The sequence below is a fragment of the Electrona antarctica genome, assembly GCF_951216825.1.
Source record: "Electrona antarctica genome assembly, chromosome: 7".
In the NCBI taxonomy this organism is placed as follows: Eukaryota; Metazoa; Chordata; class Actinopteri; order Myctophiformes; family Myctophidae; genus Electrona; species Electrona antarctica.
This window is the reverse complement of record NC_136812.1, coordinates 16,632,022-16,650,780: the sequence shown is the minus strand read 5'-3', so window position 1 is coordinate 16,650,780 and position 18,759 is coordinate 16,632,022. Positions and strand designations below refer to the sequence as shown.

At 42.9% G+C, this 18,759-nt stretch overlaps 1 protein-coding gene across 1 annotated transcript in view; it reads right to left on the bottom strand.

Annotated features, from left to right (window-relative positions):
- Nucleotides 1-18,759, bottom strand: part of notch2 (notch receptor 2) — a 73,150-nt gene that overhangs the window by 11,886 nt on the left and 42,505 nt on the right. The window contains exons 8-24 of the mRNA XM_079506903.1: nucleotides 16,672-16,827; nucleotides 15,297-15,482; nucleotides 14,861-14,974; nucleotides 14,090-14,203; nucleotides 12,887-13,120; nucleotides 10,404-10,514; nucleotides 9,994-10,192; nucleotides 8,202-8,347; nucleotides 7,394-7,507; nucleotides 6,551-6,670; nucleotides 5,173-5,325; nucleotides 4,420-4,648; nucleotides 3,599-3,800; nucleotides 3,022-3,175; nucleotides 2,280-2,464; nucleotides 693-825; nucleotides 258-509 (exon numbers count right to left, since the gene is read on the bottom strand). Of these exons, the coding sequence (XP_079363029.1) occupies nucleotides 258-509; nucleotides 693-825; nucleotides 2,280-2,464; nucleotides 3,022-3,175; nucleotides 3,599-3,800; nucleotides 4,420-4,648; nucleotides 5,173-5,325; nucleotides 6,551-6,670; nucleotides 7,394-7,507; nucleotides 8,202-8,347; nucleotides 9,994-10,192; nucleotides 10,404-10,514; nucleotides 12,887-13,120; nucleotides 14,090-14,203; nucleotides 14,861-14,974; nucleotides 15,297-15,482; nucleotides 16,672-16,827 (2,802 nt within the window). The remainder of the gene's footprint in view (nucleotides 1-257; nucleotides 510-692; nucleotides 826-2,279; nucleotides 2,465-3,021; nucleotides 3,176-3,598; nucleotides 3,801-4,419; nucleotides 4,649-5,172; nucleotides 5,326-6,550; nucleotides 6,671-7,393; nucleotides 7,508-8,201; nucleotides 8,348-9,993; nucleotides 10,193-10,403; nucleotides 10,515-12,886; nucleotides 13,121-14,089; nucleotides 14,204-14,860; nucleotides 14,975-15,296; nucleotides 15,483-16,671; nucleotides 16,828-18,759) is intronic.

The window sequence follows — 18,759 nt, the reverse complement described above, 5'->3', positions numbered from 1 at the left end:
CATGCAGTTCAATGTTTCCCAAACAGTGGGTCAGAACCCATTTTTGGGTCGGTTGGTTGGTTTTCAAAAAAAATAATACATCTAAGAAGAAGAATACATTTAAGTAGTGATATTCAAAATCAAATGATGGGAAAATGATCGGAATTGGAAAAAAAAGAACACAATCCCCTCAAATACCAATATTTACAACTTTACAGAAAAACAAGCCCAAAGTCGCTTATAACACGCAGACATGGCAGCACCAGCGGTGTGCGTACCTGTGTATCCCAAGCGACAGCGGCACTGGTAGTCGTTGGCCAGCTGCACACAGTCCAGGCTGCCGGGGGACTGGCACGGCCTGGACAGGCACTCGTTGACGTCGCCCTCGCAGTGCTCCCCGGCGAAGCCCGGCGGGCAGGAGCACGTGTAGCGGCCCACGCCGTCCAGACAGTGGCCCCCGTTCTGACAACGAGGGCCCCACGAGCCAGGCTGAGGGGCACAGTCGTCGACGTTTACCTCACACTGGAGCCCTAAACGCATTAGAGGAGAGAGAGGAGGGGTATCAGCGTGTGTGTGATACGTGTGTGTGTGTGTGTGTGTGTGTGTGTGTGTGTGTGTGTGTGTGTGTGTGTGTGTGTGTGTGTGTGTGTGTGTGTGTGTGTGTGTGTGTGTGTGTGTGTGTGTGTGTGTGTGTGCGTGCGTGCTGTCTTTACCCCGTGTTCCAGGCGGGCAGAGGCAGGTGAAGCGGTTGATGAGGTTGATGCAGGTCCCTCCGTGGTGGCAGGGGTTGGAGTGGCATTCATCCACATCGTACTCACAGTTCACCCCCTGGAAGCCTGCCTTACACTGCAGGCACACAATGAGGAGGAGGGTTCAGAATAATGATAATATGTCCAATTTATATAGCACTATTCTTGGTACTCTTTAACCCATTTTGACATCCTGACAGTTTTCTGAAAAAGCTATGTTTCTATGTCAGTGGTTCTTTGATTTTTTTTAAATAGCAGACCTACAAGCTTGTAGATCTGCTATTTTTCAATAGCTAAAGCATAATAGCCTAGTAGCCAAAAAGTGAACCCGGACATGTTGAGTACACCAACGTTTTATGTTAGAAATGTTTAGTATGGGTCCCCAGCATGTAGAAACTGCCGGATGCTAACTTGCATATGTTGAGCAATTTTCATAATTGGCATAATATGTGACCATACCATTAACAACCTATAGAAGGCAAAATATTCAAAATTTCATCTGCTGCTTTATCTAGCATGTGTTGTGTCAAACTAGGGGGTTTTCATGATGCTGAATCCATTTCAAATTAGTTTTGCAAAAAAACACTCATTGGGCTAAAAACGGCCAATGCCGTCATCACAAATGTGATGATGTCAGCACATTTGGGCAAGTGGGCATGGCAAGTTAGCAACATATGCAAGTTAGCATCCGGCAGTTTCTACATGCTGGGGACCCATACTCAACGTTTCTAACATAAAACCTTGGTGTACTCAACATGTCCAGGTTCACAATGGGGCTCTATGGGTTGGCTACTAGACTATAACATAATGCTAACACCAAAAGGGGTTCCCGCCCAAAATAGGTTAAACAACAGAACAAATAAACAACAAGAAAACAATTAGTTAGTGGCTAAAACTAAGCAAGAAAATTTAAATTAAAAGGCTGAAAGGGGGATTTGGGTAAAGCGAATCTTAAACATTGGGTTTTAAGGGAGGCTTTGAACAGGGCCAGGGGTGGGGGAGGCTTTGATGTGCAGTGGTTGTGAGTTCCAAAGGGAGGGGGCTGAAACTGAGAAAGCTCCGTCACGCCAGGTGCGTTTCTTTGTTTTGGCGCGGGTGTCTAGGAGGTTGGCATCACCAGACCTGAGGGAACGGGAAGGGGGCGTGGCATTTGAGGAGGTCAGAGAGGAAGCGGGGAGCCTGGTTGTTGAGGGCCTTTGAAATCTATTCTGTGTTTATCTGGGAGCCAATGAAGGCGGACTGGGGTGATGTGGTCTCTGGATCGTCAGGGATTAGTTGTCACTATGTAGCAGACTGTGGCACAACAACCTCTTCATTCAAGCTCATAATGTCTGAAAGCAATAGACGAAGACAATGTGAGTGTGGTTGTTTTTGGATGTAAGTGTTGCTTGGAACCTGCAGCCGACTCAGTTCAAAGACTGCGGCTCCTTTGTAGTTGAGCGTGCCGAACCTTGAAGAGACCGAAAGCAATGTAACACATTCACATGGCCACGAAACATAAACCAGACCGCCCCCCCCTCCCCAATAAACACACTGAATTCCCTTCCTTACTATGCACTCATAGGTTCCCTGGTAGTCCATGCATGTGGCTCCATTCCGGCAGGGGTACGACTGGCACTCGTCGACACTCTCGTCACAGTAGCTGCCTGTGTATCCTGGCTGGCACCGACACTGGTGGGAGTTATCCACGTTCACACAGCGCCCTGCGTTCTTACACACCTTCTCCAGCTCCAGACCTGATGCACAGCAGATGAGCACAAGAGGATGATGAATACACACAGGAATGTTCTTGTAAACGTTTTCTTTAAAAAGGTTCATACTTTTGTTCTTTTCTTTTCTGTGTTTTGTATTGTTTGACTGCCAGACCGCCGACTCAGCCTCTCAAAAGAGAAGACTATGATAATTGGATGGAATCTCTTTTTGGACATTTTTCCACATGGTTGGGTATGCACTGCACAGCACATGTCCCACCAGATTGCATAGAAACCAGGGACCAGGGTTGGAGTTGTGTCAAAACAAATGTTGAAAAATGGATCCATTCCAACAATCCAAGACTCTTTCTGCAAGCATGGAATCAGTAAGTAACTTTTACGCCACATTTCCACATAGTTCTGTGAATGCAAGCGAGTCAACCACAAGGAAACTCCATGATCTCTGATGTGTTTGTGAAACTCCTCCTTCTGTTTTTTTTCTCTCTGTATGGAATTTGCCTCGAGTATCTCTCTCTCTCTCTCTCTCTCTCTCGATCTTTCAATCAATCAATCAATCAATCAATCAATTAATGAATCCTCACCGTTCCTGGCAGCATAATCCTCACAGGACATGTTGGGGACGTCACAGTAGAGGCCGGTCCATCCTACATGACAGTGGCAGGTCCAGTAGGTCTCGGTCTGAGAGCAGGAGCCTCCGTTTCGACAACGCACCTGGCTGCACAGGTTCACATAGTTCTGCACGGAGACGGCACAAAGGACCAGGGTTAAGGCTGAATGTGCAGGTCTTAGCAAATGTTATACAGTATGGCTGTTTTTGTCTTTCTTTCTTTCTTTTACCCATTTTTCTCCACAATTTAGTAATTATGCCAACTGATCCCTCCCCACGCACATTTCTGTGTTTTCACTGCAGTCAGTAGGATATACTGACTCACCTACCAGTGAGGAGCCCCCACCGGGAGGACGTAGAGCTTTCGTCCTACTCCTCCCGCCCAACTCTTCCTGCTGACAGGTGCTGTATAGGATCACCCTCCCCACGCGGCTTCCCTCTCCCAAACACAGGCCATGTATTTGTGTAGACGCACCGATAAATCCGTACGCAACACGGTGGATTCGAACCCACAACGTCTGTACACATATGCAATTAAACACATGTGGTACCTGGCAATTGTGTCCATTGTATCCCACAGGGCAGGTGCAGCGGTAGTTGCCCAGTCCGTCGGTGCAGGTGCCTCCGTTCTTACAGGGCGCTGAATCACACTCGTTGTGCTCATACTGACAGAACGTCCCGTAGAAACCAGGACGACAGCGGCAGGAGAATGAGTTGATGTCGTCGATACATGTTCCATTATTGAGACAGGAGCTGGAGAGAGGACGCGAGATAGACGGGTCAGGAATGGAGAGAGAAAGTGATAAGGATTTTATTTTTATTTTATTTAACCTTTAATTAACCAGTAAAAACACACTTTTTCAAGTGGGAACTGGACAAGGAATGCAAATAATAATGTTATAGTTATGTACTGTTTTTAAATCGTCTGTATGTCCAAAAACATTACTTTTCAGGATTAAAATCAGTCACCCAGTGCCGCATTTCAAGTTTGTAGATCTGCTATTTTTGTTATTTTTTGTTACACTGTAGTATGATCAAGTAGGGCTATAATTTATGAAAAAAACACAAAAAGTGAAAATATAGAGGTTTCTGCCCAAAAGCAACAAAATGCATGAATGAACAAAAGCTCAGCAGGATTGCACAATTGCGTGGTATGCACACGCACACACAAACACACACACACACGCACGCACGCACGCACGCACGCACGCACGCACGCACGCACGCACGCACGCACGCACGCACGCACGCACGCACGCACGCACGCACGCACGCACGCAAATAAATAGTCCTTACATGCGGCTGGTGATCATTTTATTCAGTATTGCAAGTCGAGCCAATGGACTTAAGTCAACTTGAATGAGCAGCCTACCTCTCAGTGCATTCAGGGATGTTGTGTTCACACAGGATCCCATCGAAGCCCGGTCGACACTCGCACACAAAGCTGTTGACGTAGTCCCGGCACATGGCTCCATTCAGACAGGGCTGGCTTGTACACTCGTCTACCTCACTCTCACAGCGGTCCCCGACGAAGCCGGGACGGCAGTCACAGGAGAAACGGGCCACTTCATCCAAACAAGAACCCCCGTTCAGACACGGGTCTGGGGTAGAGAGAGAGAGAGAGAGAGACAGAGGCAACAAGGTTGAGTTTGACTTGGAGTAAAAGTAAAAGGTTTGGACATGTTGTGACTAAAATGACTGGAGAGGGAATCTTGAAAACACAAAGAAAGTGGCCGCACACGCTGATAGCCAAAGTGCCCATATGTTATTTAGGACGCAGAGTAAGACATGAAACCAACGTTTCGGCTGGTAAGCCTTCTTCAGGGAATGAGTGACTAAAATGACCAACAGATTCTTGGCTTCATTTATCAGCGAATCAGTTGGATGACCATAACATCCAGCCGTATAAGACAATGTTCTACTTTTACCAGTTTTAAATCATGGCTAAAATCATCATCGTCATTTAAATGGTGTGTCACGACTAATTTGTTAATTTCCTTTCAAATGTTTAAAATGTAGTGTTAATTTGCGTACTGTAGCTAATGTTGGGACAGTTATTGAACTGTCCATTGTTCCATCTAAAGGAACAAATAATATCAGATGTGTAATAAATACGTTGACTCACTGGGCAAGCAGTCATCAATGTTGTTCTGACAGTTGTGTCCGCTGTATCCCGGCTGGCATTTACATGTGTAGCTGCCTTGACTGTTGATGCAGTGAGCTCTGTTCAGACAGGGGCTCTTCTTGCATTCGTCCACATCCTCATTACAGCGAAGGCCTGCATGTGAGAATAAAAATTAAATTAAAAAAATCGTGGAGATTTTTATTTATTGTGAAATTTCCTCCGTCATGCACTAGAATGAATTAGCTTTTGATGAGCTGCAGATTCAGCAAACCCTCTGTACTTAAAACAGACCTGTCTTATTTCATTCTAGACAAATCTATTCGCCAAAAATAGCTGATCTACAAGCTAAGCTGTTTGTCACAATATTCATGACATGAATTTATTTTCCTTTTCATTGGGCTAGATTTTGCCATAGCACCTTGCTCAAATGTGATGATGTCAGAACATTTGAGCAAGTTGCTATGGCAAAATCTAGCCCAATGAGTGTTTTTGCTTCAGCATCATTTAAACCCCCTAGTTTGATATGTCACATGCTACTTAAAGCATAAGGAAATTTAGAAAATATTGCCTTATAATAGGATGTCAATGGTGGCCATACTGTACACAGTGTACAGGCCATTTTCAACACTTTCCCCTCAGACAATTCCAGGCAACTTTTTTTCTGTTATTCAGGATATATTGAAGATGCAAAATCAGCTGAGTTTGGTTTTTTTGCAATTAGATTGAGGTCAAATTACATTATTACTGGACTACCATGGCCCTGTGGGTTTCAAATTCCCCTTTGTCTGTTTTTCTGCTTTCCTACAATTCCCAAGCTGCTAAACGAAAGCGACACTTATAAACGGGAAGTGCATGGAAATCAAAATTTCCAATCATCGTATTATACAGATTGTAGTGACGTGGTCGGAATCGAAATTTGATTAGTCGCCCCGCTCTACTTTTCACATTCACGGATTACTCCAGTGACATCAATGGAGTACATTTTTCAACACTACTACTGCTTGTGTTTCAGTCTGTAAATACAGAAATATTGTATATATTAGTATAAATACAGTATATAGAAAATCTTGATAGTGTCCCTTTAACGTAAAACACATAGGCATAGAAGCAAAAAGTTAATAATAATACATCACATTTATATAGCGCTTTCCATTGTAGCCAAAGTCGCTTTACAAACAAAACAAAATAATTACACAGACATACATGTCACACACACACACACACACACACACACACACACACACACACACACACACACACACACACACACACACACACACACACACACACACACACACACACACACACACACACACACACACACACACACACACACACACACACACACACACACACACACACACACACACACACACACCTTGCCAGCCATTGGGACATCTGCAGGTGTATGATGTATAGTCAGGAGTAGGATGACAGACCCCTCCTCTCGCACATGGCTGCGACGCACAGGGAACCAACTCATCCTCACAGTGTTTACCTGCATCACAACCCACCAATCAATCAATCAATCAATACAATATTGATTAATCAATCAATCAACCCACCAATGGATACAACTCAACTAGATTAAAATGTGGCAGGCTGTTCACGTGCCTAGGACAATGTCTGCAGATCGGCTATTTTCGCTATACTTGTATGCAACATCTTTATACGATGAAGTCTACAAAATAGTGCATTCATTTATGAAACAAAAAATATATAAAAAGATCAAACACATCTGCTGTATATTATATTGTGAGTCATGTCTCCTGCCCTTTCCTGTCTTGCCTGGCACTTCATTTGAAAAATTGTTGTAGTTTATGTCAAGCTGTTTTTCTGTTTTTCTTTGGGTTTCTTTTGTTGTCTTTGTTTTTATTTATTTATATTTGATCTGATTTCTGTTCTTTCATTATTTGGTGGATAAAAAATTGAAATAAAAACAGTTAAAAAAAAAAAAAAGATCAAACATAGAGACAGTGCTGTGTAAAGTAACTAAGTACATTCTTTTAAGCATGTGTACTTTACTTGAGTATTTCCAATTTCCAATACCTTTACTTCTACTCCACTACATCTCAGATCCAAATATTATACTTTTACTCCACTACATTTATTTGTTACTAGTTACTTTGTAGATTTTGATTATTATTACAAAAAGAAAAGATACATCAAACATAGAGATACAAGGTGTCTGGTGGACAGTGAGGATAATGTAAGTACTGACCAGTGAAGGGTGGACTGCACTGACAGGTGTAACTGTTGACTCCATCTATACAGACGGCGTGGTTCTGACAGGGATCTGAGGCACATTCATCTACATTCCTCTCGCAAGTCACACCTGTTGGGAAAAGGAGCGGAGATTCATCCATATGATCTGGTACTGTTTGAATATAGGTGTGTTTGAGGTATTCTAAGTGTAGGCTATTATTAGCAACCACGATCTGGTACCACCCAAATTTTGAACAAACATGGGAAAATTCTATTACTCTGTCACCTAAATGTGGAATGCCCTGACACCATTCATGTTAAAGGATGTGCAATCTGGGAACCCATCGGCAAAAAAAGATGTGTACAGTAACACTGGTTTCTTACAAATTGGCTGGAAAAAGCACCTATCAGGAGACCACAAGGGGAGGTAAATGTCATGTTCCCATCTCACCTTTGTACATACAGTGTTTTGTATATAGTGTTTGTATTTGTTGATGACGTATTGTGTTAACCCATTTAGGCCTGACGTCAAAATAAAAGAAAACGTTCGCTCTGAAAGAATATATATTCAAAGATTTGTGCCTCATTTTTACGATTTTTCAAAAATAGCAGACCTACAAGTTCATAGCGCGCCACTCGGTGGCGCGCTATGAGCTTGTAGATCTGCTATTTTTCAATAGCTAAAGTATAACATAATGCTTAGTTAAAACACCAAAAGGGGTTCCCGCCCAGAATGGGCCTATTCATTTTTTAGGTGATAAGGTGACCACCGTAACGGTTTGGGTGGCTTTCTAATAAAGTATTCGATCAATCAATCTGCATACCTGTGAAGCCGGCCCGACACTGGCAGGTGTATCCGTTGTGGCGGTCCAAGCAGAGGCCGTTGTTCTGACACGGACTGGGCTGGCATTCGTCCTGTTCCTGTTCACAGTGCTGCCCCACCCAGCCTGACACACACTGACAGTAATACCTGGAGAATAACAACACATTTTATTTATTACGCACTACATTATATATATACATATGTTCACAGTGCTGCCCCACCCAGCCTGACACACACTGACAGTAATACCTGGAGAATAAGAACATTTATTACGCACTACATTATATTTTTTAGTGCTACACGGTTTTAAAAAAACGGGAAATGGGAAATCGAGTGGCAAATCGAGTGGCAAAGTGACTTGGCAAAGTGACTTGGCAAATTTTCCCTTCATTGTCAATGGCGTTTTTAAAACAAACATTGAACTAAAAACAAACATTAAACCTGTATATAGGAGGGGCTAGCGCCCCTAAGAAAAAATAAAAAATCACACCCGTGTGAACTGAGTGGTGTAAGGTCTTATATAGACTGATCAGCTGTGGTCTGACGTAATGTCTGACGTAATGAAATCACACCCGTGTGAACTGGGTGACCATAGCAACCATGCTCATTTTTTGGTACGAACAGACAGACAGACAAACTAACAAAGCCAGTTGTAGGAGTGGTTTACACCACTCAATAACAAAGCCAGTTGTAGGAGTGGTTTACACCACTCAAAAAAAGGTAATATAAATGTTGACATATTACTTATAGCAGCTTTAATGATTGAAACAGATTTGGTTACGTCACCATCAACAGCCAATGAGGGACCACCATTCTTGGTGACATAACATAAGGTCAATAACGGGTCTAAAAGATTTATAACAGCAGTGCCTACTTGGCACTGAGGATTTTACTGTGAATTACAGTATTAGAACTTAGAAGCAGAGAAGCTCCAGCTCTAAGGCCAGCTCTGCCTCACTTGATAAAACAGAGGACAGAGAGAGCGAGGAAAGACAGGGTACACTACAGTACATACAGCAGGATGGATGACTTCCAAATCAGGCTGCCTGCAATTATGTATTTATGTGGTTAGCTGTGTTGAGCCAGGGTAGTTCTGAATAATCTGAAAGTCTGCTTATTGTTGGTGTTGAGTCAGTGTTGTGGGCAAAATGACCTATGAGTGGATTCCCGCATCAAGAATTACAGGACCCCACACTGGCCAAACAGCGTTAGGAAGAAGATTAGGGTTTGACCAGACCTCAAACCATAATCGCATGTCTGACTCCAGTTTCAATGTCCCAAAATAACCCCACTAATGTGTTCCCTAGTAACGGTGATGTCACTATTGCTGGTTAAATTTTACTTTTCAGTAATCGTACAAGACTATTGGTCTATTGAAATCATTTATATCAACCTATTGTATCTTTTACATCTGCCCTACTTCCCATAAATAAATACTATGAAGAAACTATGGGCATAAACTAGATCTTGTATCCCAATGGGACTTCATCTATAAATAAAGGTGACAAAAACAAAACAAAATCATTGCTCTATAAATGAAGATTTACCTGAAATGGCGAGTTTTTAATGGTTAAGGATCTATCTGTGATAAAAGGCATTCAGGGAACATTCTACACATATCGTCGGCCAGGTGGAAACCTCATGTCCAAAACTGTAACATTTCAGGATAAAAAAATAGCTGTTGTGTGACATGAACAAGTAGGGCATTGATTTACGAAAAGACTACAAAGTTAGAGATAAGCGATGAGGGTTTCTGCCCCACAACAACGATATCTAATACAAGGAAAGCTTACCCCATTTGCTGTTCAACACAGTCTCCATGGCCATGCACACAAGGCTGGGAATCGCAGTGGTCCGTGCCAGAGTGGCAGAGGAGTCCATGTGTGCCAGGGGGGCACAGACAGCTGAAAGCGTTCACCTTGTCCACGCAGGTTCCCCCACTCATACACGGGTTGGAGTTGCATTCATTTACCTCCACGTCGCATTTGACTCCTGAGGGGAATCCATTCACAGAGAGAGACTGGTTGGCTTTTTGTTCAATAGGTGCCACGTTTTCAACCCTACAAAATGTTCAAGAATCTATGTGGCTGTTAGTCCTCAGTGTGTTTTTCCAACTGATTTCACATTGGACATACATTTTCTGAGGTTGGGGTAATAGCGTTGTACGGCAAAGTACTATATATTAATCAAGGCTTCGGCCTACCTGTGTATCCCGGACGACACACACACTTGTACTCGTTGATGCCATCCTGACAGTCCCCGTACTCACAGGGGTTACTGGCACAGTCATCCTCATTGATCTCACAGTTGGTCCCTGGAGAGAGAGAGAAAGACAGACATGATATTACCAACTCAGACAACGTCATTACTGGGCACTGGGCAGGGGACACTTATCGCTTTTACATTTGACCCTTTATGTGATCGATTATCATTAAACTTGTAACGACAACACTGAGACATCTCAATCATTGCACCCTTAATGGTTTGCTGAAAATGTGTTGAGTGATTGATTGGAATGATTTAGCGATGCTTTCTAATGGTACAGGAAGTGTGAGTTTAAAAACATTCCAAATACATAGAAATAAATAGATAGAAAAATGTTAAAATATCAAAATATACAATCATGACCACAGAGAGGGTAGGGGCTCAAAACGCTGTTATGAGTTACTGTTACATTGTACTAAAAACAAGATGATTATTATTTTTATGATTATCACAATACAGTGTAGTGCAGAAATATCAAATATCCCTGAAATAGGACGAGGAGAACAATATTATTTACCCTTACATTTTCTGTGAAATATATTAAAGGGGAAAACCACCCATTTTCAACATTTTACTATGTCATTAATATACCTTAAAACTGTTGTGTGGAAATAATAAAAAAAAGTCCCCCCCATTCTGTGTTTCCTAGAACTGTAATTATGAAAAAAAATCATTAACATGGTATTTCCACACAACAGCTCTAAGGTATATTAATGACATAGTAAAATGTTGAAAATGAGTGGAATGCCCCTTTAAGTGGCTTGCCAAAAGTTGACAGAGGGACCAACATCGTGTGACCTTCCAAAATCTCCACCTGTACTTTTATAACTTATGGGGTAAGAATCTGATCCGTTACATTCCTGTCCACCAGAGGGAGTGGCACACCAACTTTAGAAAATAAGAGGCCCTAGAAGCAAGAACCTGTGAGGAGAAAAGCAGCAGAGACAGAAACTAAATACGATAGTGCTCTAAATACGATTAGAAACGAAGGGGAGGGACCACACGGAGCTGGAAGACGAAAACAGAGATATTGCAGTCAACAGCTGAGTCACTATAATTAGGGTAAGTGTTAAAGTGAGACACAGAGCGAGAGACGTGTGCGCGCGCGACACACACACACACACACACACACACACACACACACACACACTCACACACACACACACACACACACACACACACACACACACACACACACACACACACACACACACACACACACACACACACACACAGAGAGAGAGACGCAAAACGAGAAAAAAGAAAGGTACGACTCAAAGAGCCCACAAATTGTAGTGAATAGGAGTCAGTGAATGTGGGAGGCCTGACAGAGTGACCTTAGCTGACTTCAGTGAGCCTGTACTTGGTACCAGTACAGTACATTACATTACAGTACATTACAGCATGCGCTGCAGCACTGGAGGCACAGGAGGGACTAATCCCCAGAACAACGTGCTGGTCCAGCCTTATGACCGCCACAGACACGCACGCACGCACGCACGCACGCACGCACGCACGCACGCACGCACGCACGCACGCACGCACGCACGCACGCACGCACGCACGCACGCACGCACGCACGCACGCACGCACGCACGCACGCACGCACGCACGCACGCACGCACGCACGCACGCACGCACGCACGCACGCACACACACACACACACACACACACACACACACACGCTCCACAAATTTTAAGCTGAAAACTATGCAGAAAGCCCGAGTCGCACTTTCCATTAAAGCTGTTCCCTCCAATGCAGTACTTTCAGGGACCCTGAGAATGAATCAATGAATCACAGAAAAAAACCCGAGAGCACATGAAACAGGTTTTGGTCATTAAGCAGCCAGTGCTTGGCAGACAAGGAAGAGAGAGAGACGGGCTAGAATGACTGACCGCTCTCGACATATTAATGTACAATGTGTTGTTGTGTGTATTCTTATTTTACTACTACTACTACTACTACTACTAATACTATTACTACTGCTACTACTACTACTACTACTACTACTACTACTATTACTACTGCTACTACTACTACTACTACTACCAAATATATTAAATTATTAAAGATACGCCATCCAGATTTGAGCCACTGGAGGCGAAATGGTGCACAAATCCTACAAATGGTCTCCTAAATCTAATCTCGCTAACGGTCGATAGTAAAGAGACTTTCTCCTGATCTGTCTCTCTGAAAAAAGCCATTTCTGTATGAAAATCTTGGCAAGATTGTGGCCCAATATTAATTTCAGTGACCATGTCCATGGGCCTAAAGAATCATTCAGAAGCTGTGTTCACATAAACTCTTCCATTGGAAATAATAGACTCCAACCTGCTTCCGGTCTCCTAAAAAGGCAGCTCCCTACATCACACAGTTACAGACAGTAAACCAGAGATGGCATGTCTTGGCTACTACTCACCAGTAGTTCCCAGCTGACAGTTACACTGGTAGGCGTTGACCAGGTCGATGCAGCGGCCTCGGTTCTGACACGGGTTGCTGTGGCACTCCTGGACCTGGACGGAGCAGATGGAGCCTGTGTACCCGGGGTGGCACATGCAGGAGTAGGTGGCGATGCCGTCTTTACACACGCCGTGATGGCAGGGCTCCGGGTCGCAGTCGTTTATGTTCTCCTCACACAGCAGACCAGCGAAACCTGGAGGGAGAATTAAAAAAAATAACGAATGTGAATACTTGACGAGTTGAAGAAAATAGGGGTCCAGGATTACAGCTATATCAAAACTCTGTTCTTTTCTTTTCACAGTTCCAGTGTAACCTGTCTCTGTGTGCTAATGAGGAATAGCCCTGGACATGGGTCAACACAGCTGGAGTTCACACATACATGTTCACTGCAGGCATGTGTGTCGTAGTAGTAGTGGGGACAATGGGGAAGCTATAGGATAGGGGTGAAATGATCCTTTAAATGTATAGTCCTATTTTAGTCATATTATATTATAGACTCAATTTAAGGCAGGGTGTGAAGAAAAAAATCTTTGATGATTGTAATCATTTAAAGCAGTGGTTTTCAACCAGTGGTCCCGGGACCACCAGTGGGCCCTGAGGGGGTTCCAGGTGGTCCACCAGCTAAATGTTGGTAACCAAATGGTTATAGATATTTAACTCTTGAGAGCGTAAAGCTCTCAAGAGTTACATTATTGTTAAACATCTGCATTACTTACAAGAAGTCTACACAATTCAACGTTTGCCTGTTATCTCCCCTATGGTACCAACATCAATACAGCATGGAATTGTTGGAACGACAACAAAATATTCAAAGTTTTGGGTTTGAGAGGCTAAATGTCATCAAATGGTGGTCTGTGGCTCAAATACCCAATAAATAATGGTATGAAAGGGGTTGAAAACCACTGATTTAAAGTAATACGATTAATTCATTAAGACCATAATGATGACAGACATCTTGAAACTGTTTGATAATACCAGCAGTAAAATTATATACGTGTGTGTGTGTGTGTGTGTGTGTGTGTGTGTGTGTGCGTGCGTGTGTGCGTGTGTGCGTGCGTGTGTGCGTGTGTGCGTGTGTGTGTGTGTGTGTGTGCGTGTGTGTGTGTGTCTGTGTGTGTGTGTGTGTGTGTGTGTGTGTGTGTTTAAGGTTATAATGTAGTACCTTCTGCACATTCACACTCATATCCGTTGGGTCGGTCGATGCACTTGGCCCCGTTTAGACAAGGTGTACTGGAGCATTCGTCAATGTCAATCTGGCACATCTCACCACTGAAGCCTGAAACAATGAACAGCACCACAGGCATGCATGTGTAAGTCGACTGATGAAAACTAAATAAAAACTAAGCTATAGATAAAAAGAGAGGGATAAAAAGAGATAAAAAGAGAAAAAATGAGAAAAAGAGATAAAAAGAGAGAGAAAAAGAGAGGATCCGGGCACTCAAAGTAAAAAAATGAGGAACGCCTTTATTAAATTAAAAAGGCAACTGCCAACATGTTTCGACCAACAAGGTCTTCATCAGGGTAAGAATGAAGGGCAACACCAAACATACTCATTATAAAAACTAAGCTATGATGACTAAAACTAAGACTATGTATTGACAATTTCGTCAACAAATAAAACTAGACTAAAATGTTAGAGAGGGACTAGTGGAGAAGTAATCCAGAACTAAAACAAGTCATCATGGATGCGCACGGGTGTCGCAGAAATTCATGAAATTCATCCATTTCGATGGAATCACAGCCCACCAAAATACTTTTTAGTGGACTAAATCAAGGCATCAGGCCTAACAACGTCCCTTAGCCGTTCTAAAATCCACTGTAAACCACAACGTCTTTAATATAATGCATTAAATGCATGTATGTATGTACCAACCCAACCCGGCTGGGCATTCATATAATGTATGTATGTATGTACATGTTTGTATGTACCAACCTGCTGGGCATTCACAGACAAAGCGGCTGACCTGGTCCAGACATGTGCCCTGGTTCAGGCAGGGGGAACTCAGGCACTCGTCTACCTCCACCTCACAGTGGGTGCCCTCAAATCCTGGACGGACGCAAGGAGAGAGAAGATATGAGCCTTTTATTATCATCTCATTACATCGCACTCCTTCATTTACGAGGCTGCTTTCGATTATGGATTTTCTTTTCAAAAAGGCAAACACATCCACCTTGTCCTGTGTGGTACTACTGTACCTGGCATGCAGATGCAGATGCAGGTGTAGTCTGTACTGTACTGTACTGTACTGTACTGTACTGTACTGTACTGTACTGTACTGTACTGTACTGTACTGTACTGTACTGTACTGTACTGTACTTGGCATGCAGATGCAGTCATGCAGGTGTAGTGTGTGGTACTGGTACTGTACCTGGCATGCAGATGCAGGTGTAGTCTCCGATGCGGTCCAGGCAGGTGCCGTCGTTCTGACAGGGGCTGGAGGCACACTCGTTGACGTCCTGCTCACAGCGCGGCCCGGCGTAGCCCCTCACACAGTTACAGGTGAACGAGCCGTCCGTGTTCACACACTGGCCTCCGTGTTCACACGGATTGGTACCTACGTGACGGGAGAGGAGGGACAGCATAGATTGAGGTGATTGTCGTAATAACATTATGCGAAACGTAATGCAACGGAAGATCACTGTTACTTTGTGTGATGGTAAACAGCAACGTACACACCATACCCTAATGATTTACGATTTTACGATTTACAGTTTAGGCAATTAAAGGACTTAAAAATAAACAAGGTAAATAATCGTAAACAGTAAATAGAATACAGAGAGAGAACGGTGTAGTGCCTCTGGAAACTAGGACACCAGGCAAACAATGAACCCAGCAACTGTCTAAACAAAATGCTACTAATGCACATTGAATCTTTGGAATGGTGAAGTGCCGGGGGGTGAGGTGGAGTCTGAAGAGGTGAGTCTTCAGATTACGACGGATAATTGGGAGTGAGTCTGCAATTCTGTCTGCAATGGGGAGTTTACTCCACAGGTTTGGACTCAGTGAACAGTAACAGTACATATCGTATAGTAATATAATATATCATCATGTTGACTGCCTTACACTTGTGCCCCCGATTGAACCTGAATAGCTGTCGCCTGACTAGCCAACCTGTCTTGTCTGGATGATGTTTGTGACCATGAACTGCTTTGTACATTGACTATATTGGAGTGGGTTTTTATTTTATTTTTATTTATATATATATATATATATATATATATTTTGTTTTGAATGTTCTTTGGTTGTCTTGATTTGGAATTTGTGTGTTGTTGTGTGTGTTTAAGTTTTTTTGTATTTGTTACTCTGTTTGTATTTCTCAATTCACTTCTATATTTGTAAAAAACAAAAAAAAGGCCCCCACACTGGCACACTAATACGGTTTCTTAAACAATTAACACAATATGTAAAATGTTGTGTCTATGAGAAATCACAGACTGGGGCTATCAAAGACCAATTAGGGTTTTATGGAAAATGCTTCTAAACATATTGCTAGTCAATCTACTGTAGAAGCTCTCAATGAGTCTGCGTTGCATTGAGAGCTTGTAGATCGGCTATTTTGGCTTACATGCTGACATGCCGGCTTCTATGGAATCCAAATGACTGAAATCCGTGGAGGCGACTGAGAACTTTAATCCATGCGTAACAAGTCAGAACAGAGGCCAGGCAGAGGAACAGTGCATGGAATAAAAGGTAGGTATAAAACTAACAGCTAGACAGTTAGTATTTTATGGTCTTTTTCTCACCGATGCTACATTCGTCTCTGTCGATGTTACAGGTGCTGCCCACATAGCCAGCTGGACAGTTACAGTTGAACATGCCGTTGATTGGGTTGGTGTCACACTGGGAGCCCTCTCTGCAGGGGTTGCTGATGCACGCATCGTCTATGTGGCACAGCAGACCTGGGGAGGGGGACATGGAGAGGAGTCAGGTATGTTTACCACATTTGTATGGGTACGCGAGTAGATATGCCCTTTTTATATACTATAATTTAATCATTTAAAAAATATTATATATTATTTTTATGATCTTTTTTTTTTACGTATAACCCATTTTGGGCGGGAACCCCTTTTGGTGTTAGCATTATGTTATGCTTTAGCTATTGAAAAATAGCAGATCTACAAGCTCATAGCGCGCCACCGAGTGGCGCGCTACGAGCTTGTAAGTCTGCTATTTTAAAAAAAATTAAGAACGACTGGCATAGAAACATAGCTTTTTCAGAAAACTGTCAGGATGTAAAAGACATTTTTAGAATCTGATCTCAGGTCAAAATGGGTTAAACAAAGAAAACAGAACTTTTCATCAATTAAAAACAATTACATTTTCTTTTTTTTTCAAAAGTCTAATCTAATTCATTTCTCGTTTGGGTCTTGAGCTAAAACGTTTGGGAACCAGTGAGCAAAAGCAAACATTGCTGCATTCTTATTGGAAGACGATGGATGGGGTTGAACAACAGGCTTTATTATTGGTCCGTCAGTCATTAGACCGACAACCTATACCTCAAACCCTAACCTAACCATAACTCAGTCATTAGACCGACAACCTATACCTCAAACCCTAACCTAACCATAACTCAGTCATTAGACCGACAACCTATACCTCAAACCCTAACCTAACCATAACTCAGTCATTAGACCGACAACCTGTACCTCAAACCCTAACCTAACCATAACTCAGTCATTAGACCGACAACCTATACCTCAAACCCTAACATAACCATAACTCAGTCATTAGACCCACAACCTGTACCTCAAACCCTAACCTAACCATAACTCAGTCATTAGACCGACAACCTATACCTCAAACCCTAACCTAACCATAACTCAGTCATTAGACCGACAACCTGTACCTCAAACCCTAACCTAACCAGAACTCAGTCATTAGACCGACAACCTATACCTCAAACCCTAACCTAACCAGAACTCAGTCATTAGACCGACAACCTATACCTCAAACCCTAACCTAACCATAACTCAGTCATTAGACCCACAACCTGTACCTCAAACCCTAACCTAACCATAACTCAGTCATTAGACCGACAACCTGTACCTCAAACCCTAACCTAACCATAACTCAGTCATTAGACCGACAACCTGTACCTCAAACCCTAACCTAACCATAACTCAGTCATTAGACCGACAACCTGTACCTCAAACCCTAACCTAACCATAACTCAGTCATTAGACCGACAACCTGTACCTCAAACCCTAACCTAACCAGAACTCAGTCATTAGACCGACAACCTGTACCTCAAACCCTAACCTAACCATAACTCAGTCATTAGACCGACAACCTATACCTCAAACCCTAACCTAACCATAACTCAGTCATTAGACCGACAACCTATACCTCAAACCCTAACCTAACCATAACTCAGTCATTAGACCGACAACCTGTACCTCAAACCCTAACCTAACCATAACTGCAAGCGCTAGTCCCACCATTGTTCTAATGCTCCACTAATGCTCCATCGGAATTACCATCGGATCCTGAACAACCTAGATATCGTTGCTTTCGGGCAGAAACCTCTTATCTCCATATTTTTACTTTTTATGTTTGTTTGTTTTTTTCCGTAAATGAATGCTCTACTTCGTCATACTACAGTCTCGCATAAGAGGAGCAAAAATAGCCGATCTACAAGATCAAAATACGCCGCGGTAGATCTGCTATTTTTAGAATTTGAAGCCTGAAAAGTAACAGTTTGGAGACATGAGGTTTCCACCCGACAACAGCGATATAAGATGAAGAGAAGTTCAAATGCACAAACACTCAATTCTCACATTCCTCATTAAATGTGTGTTAAATTACAGAGGAGGGCCAACAAAGGGGCCAAT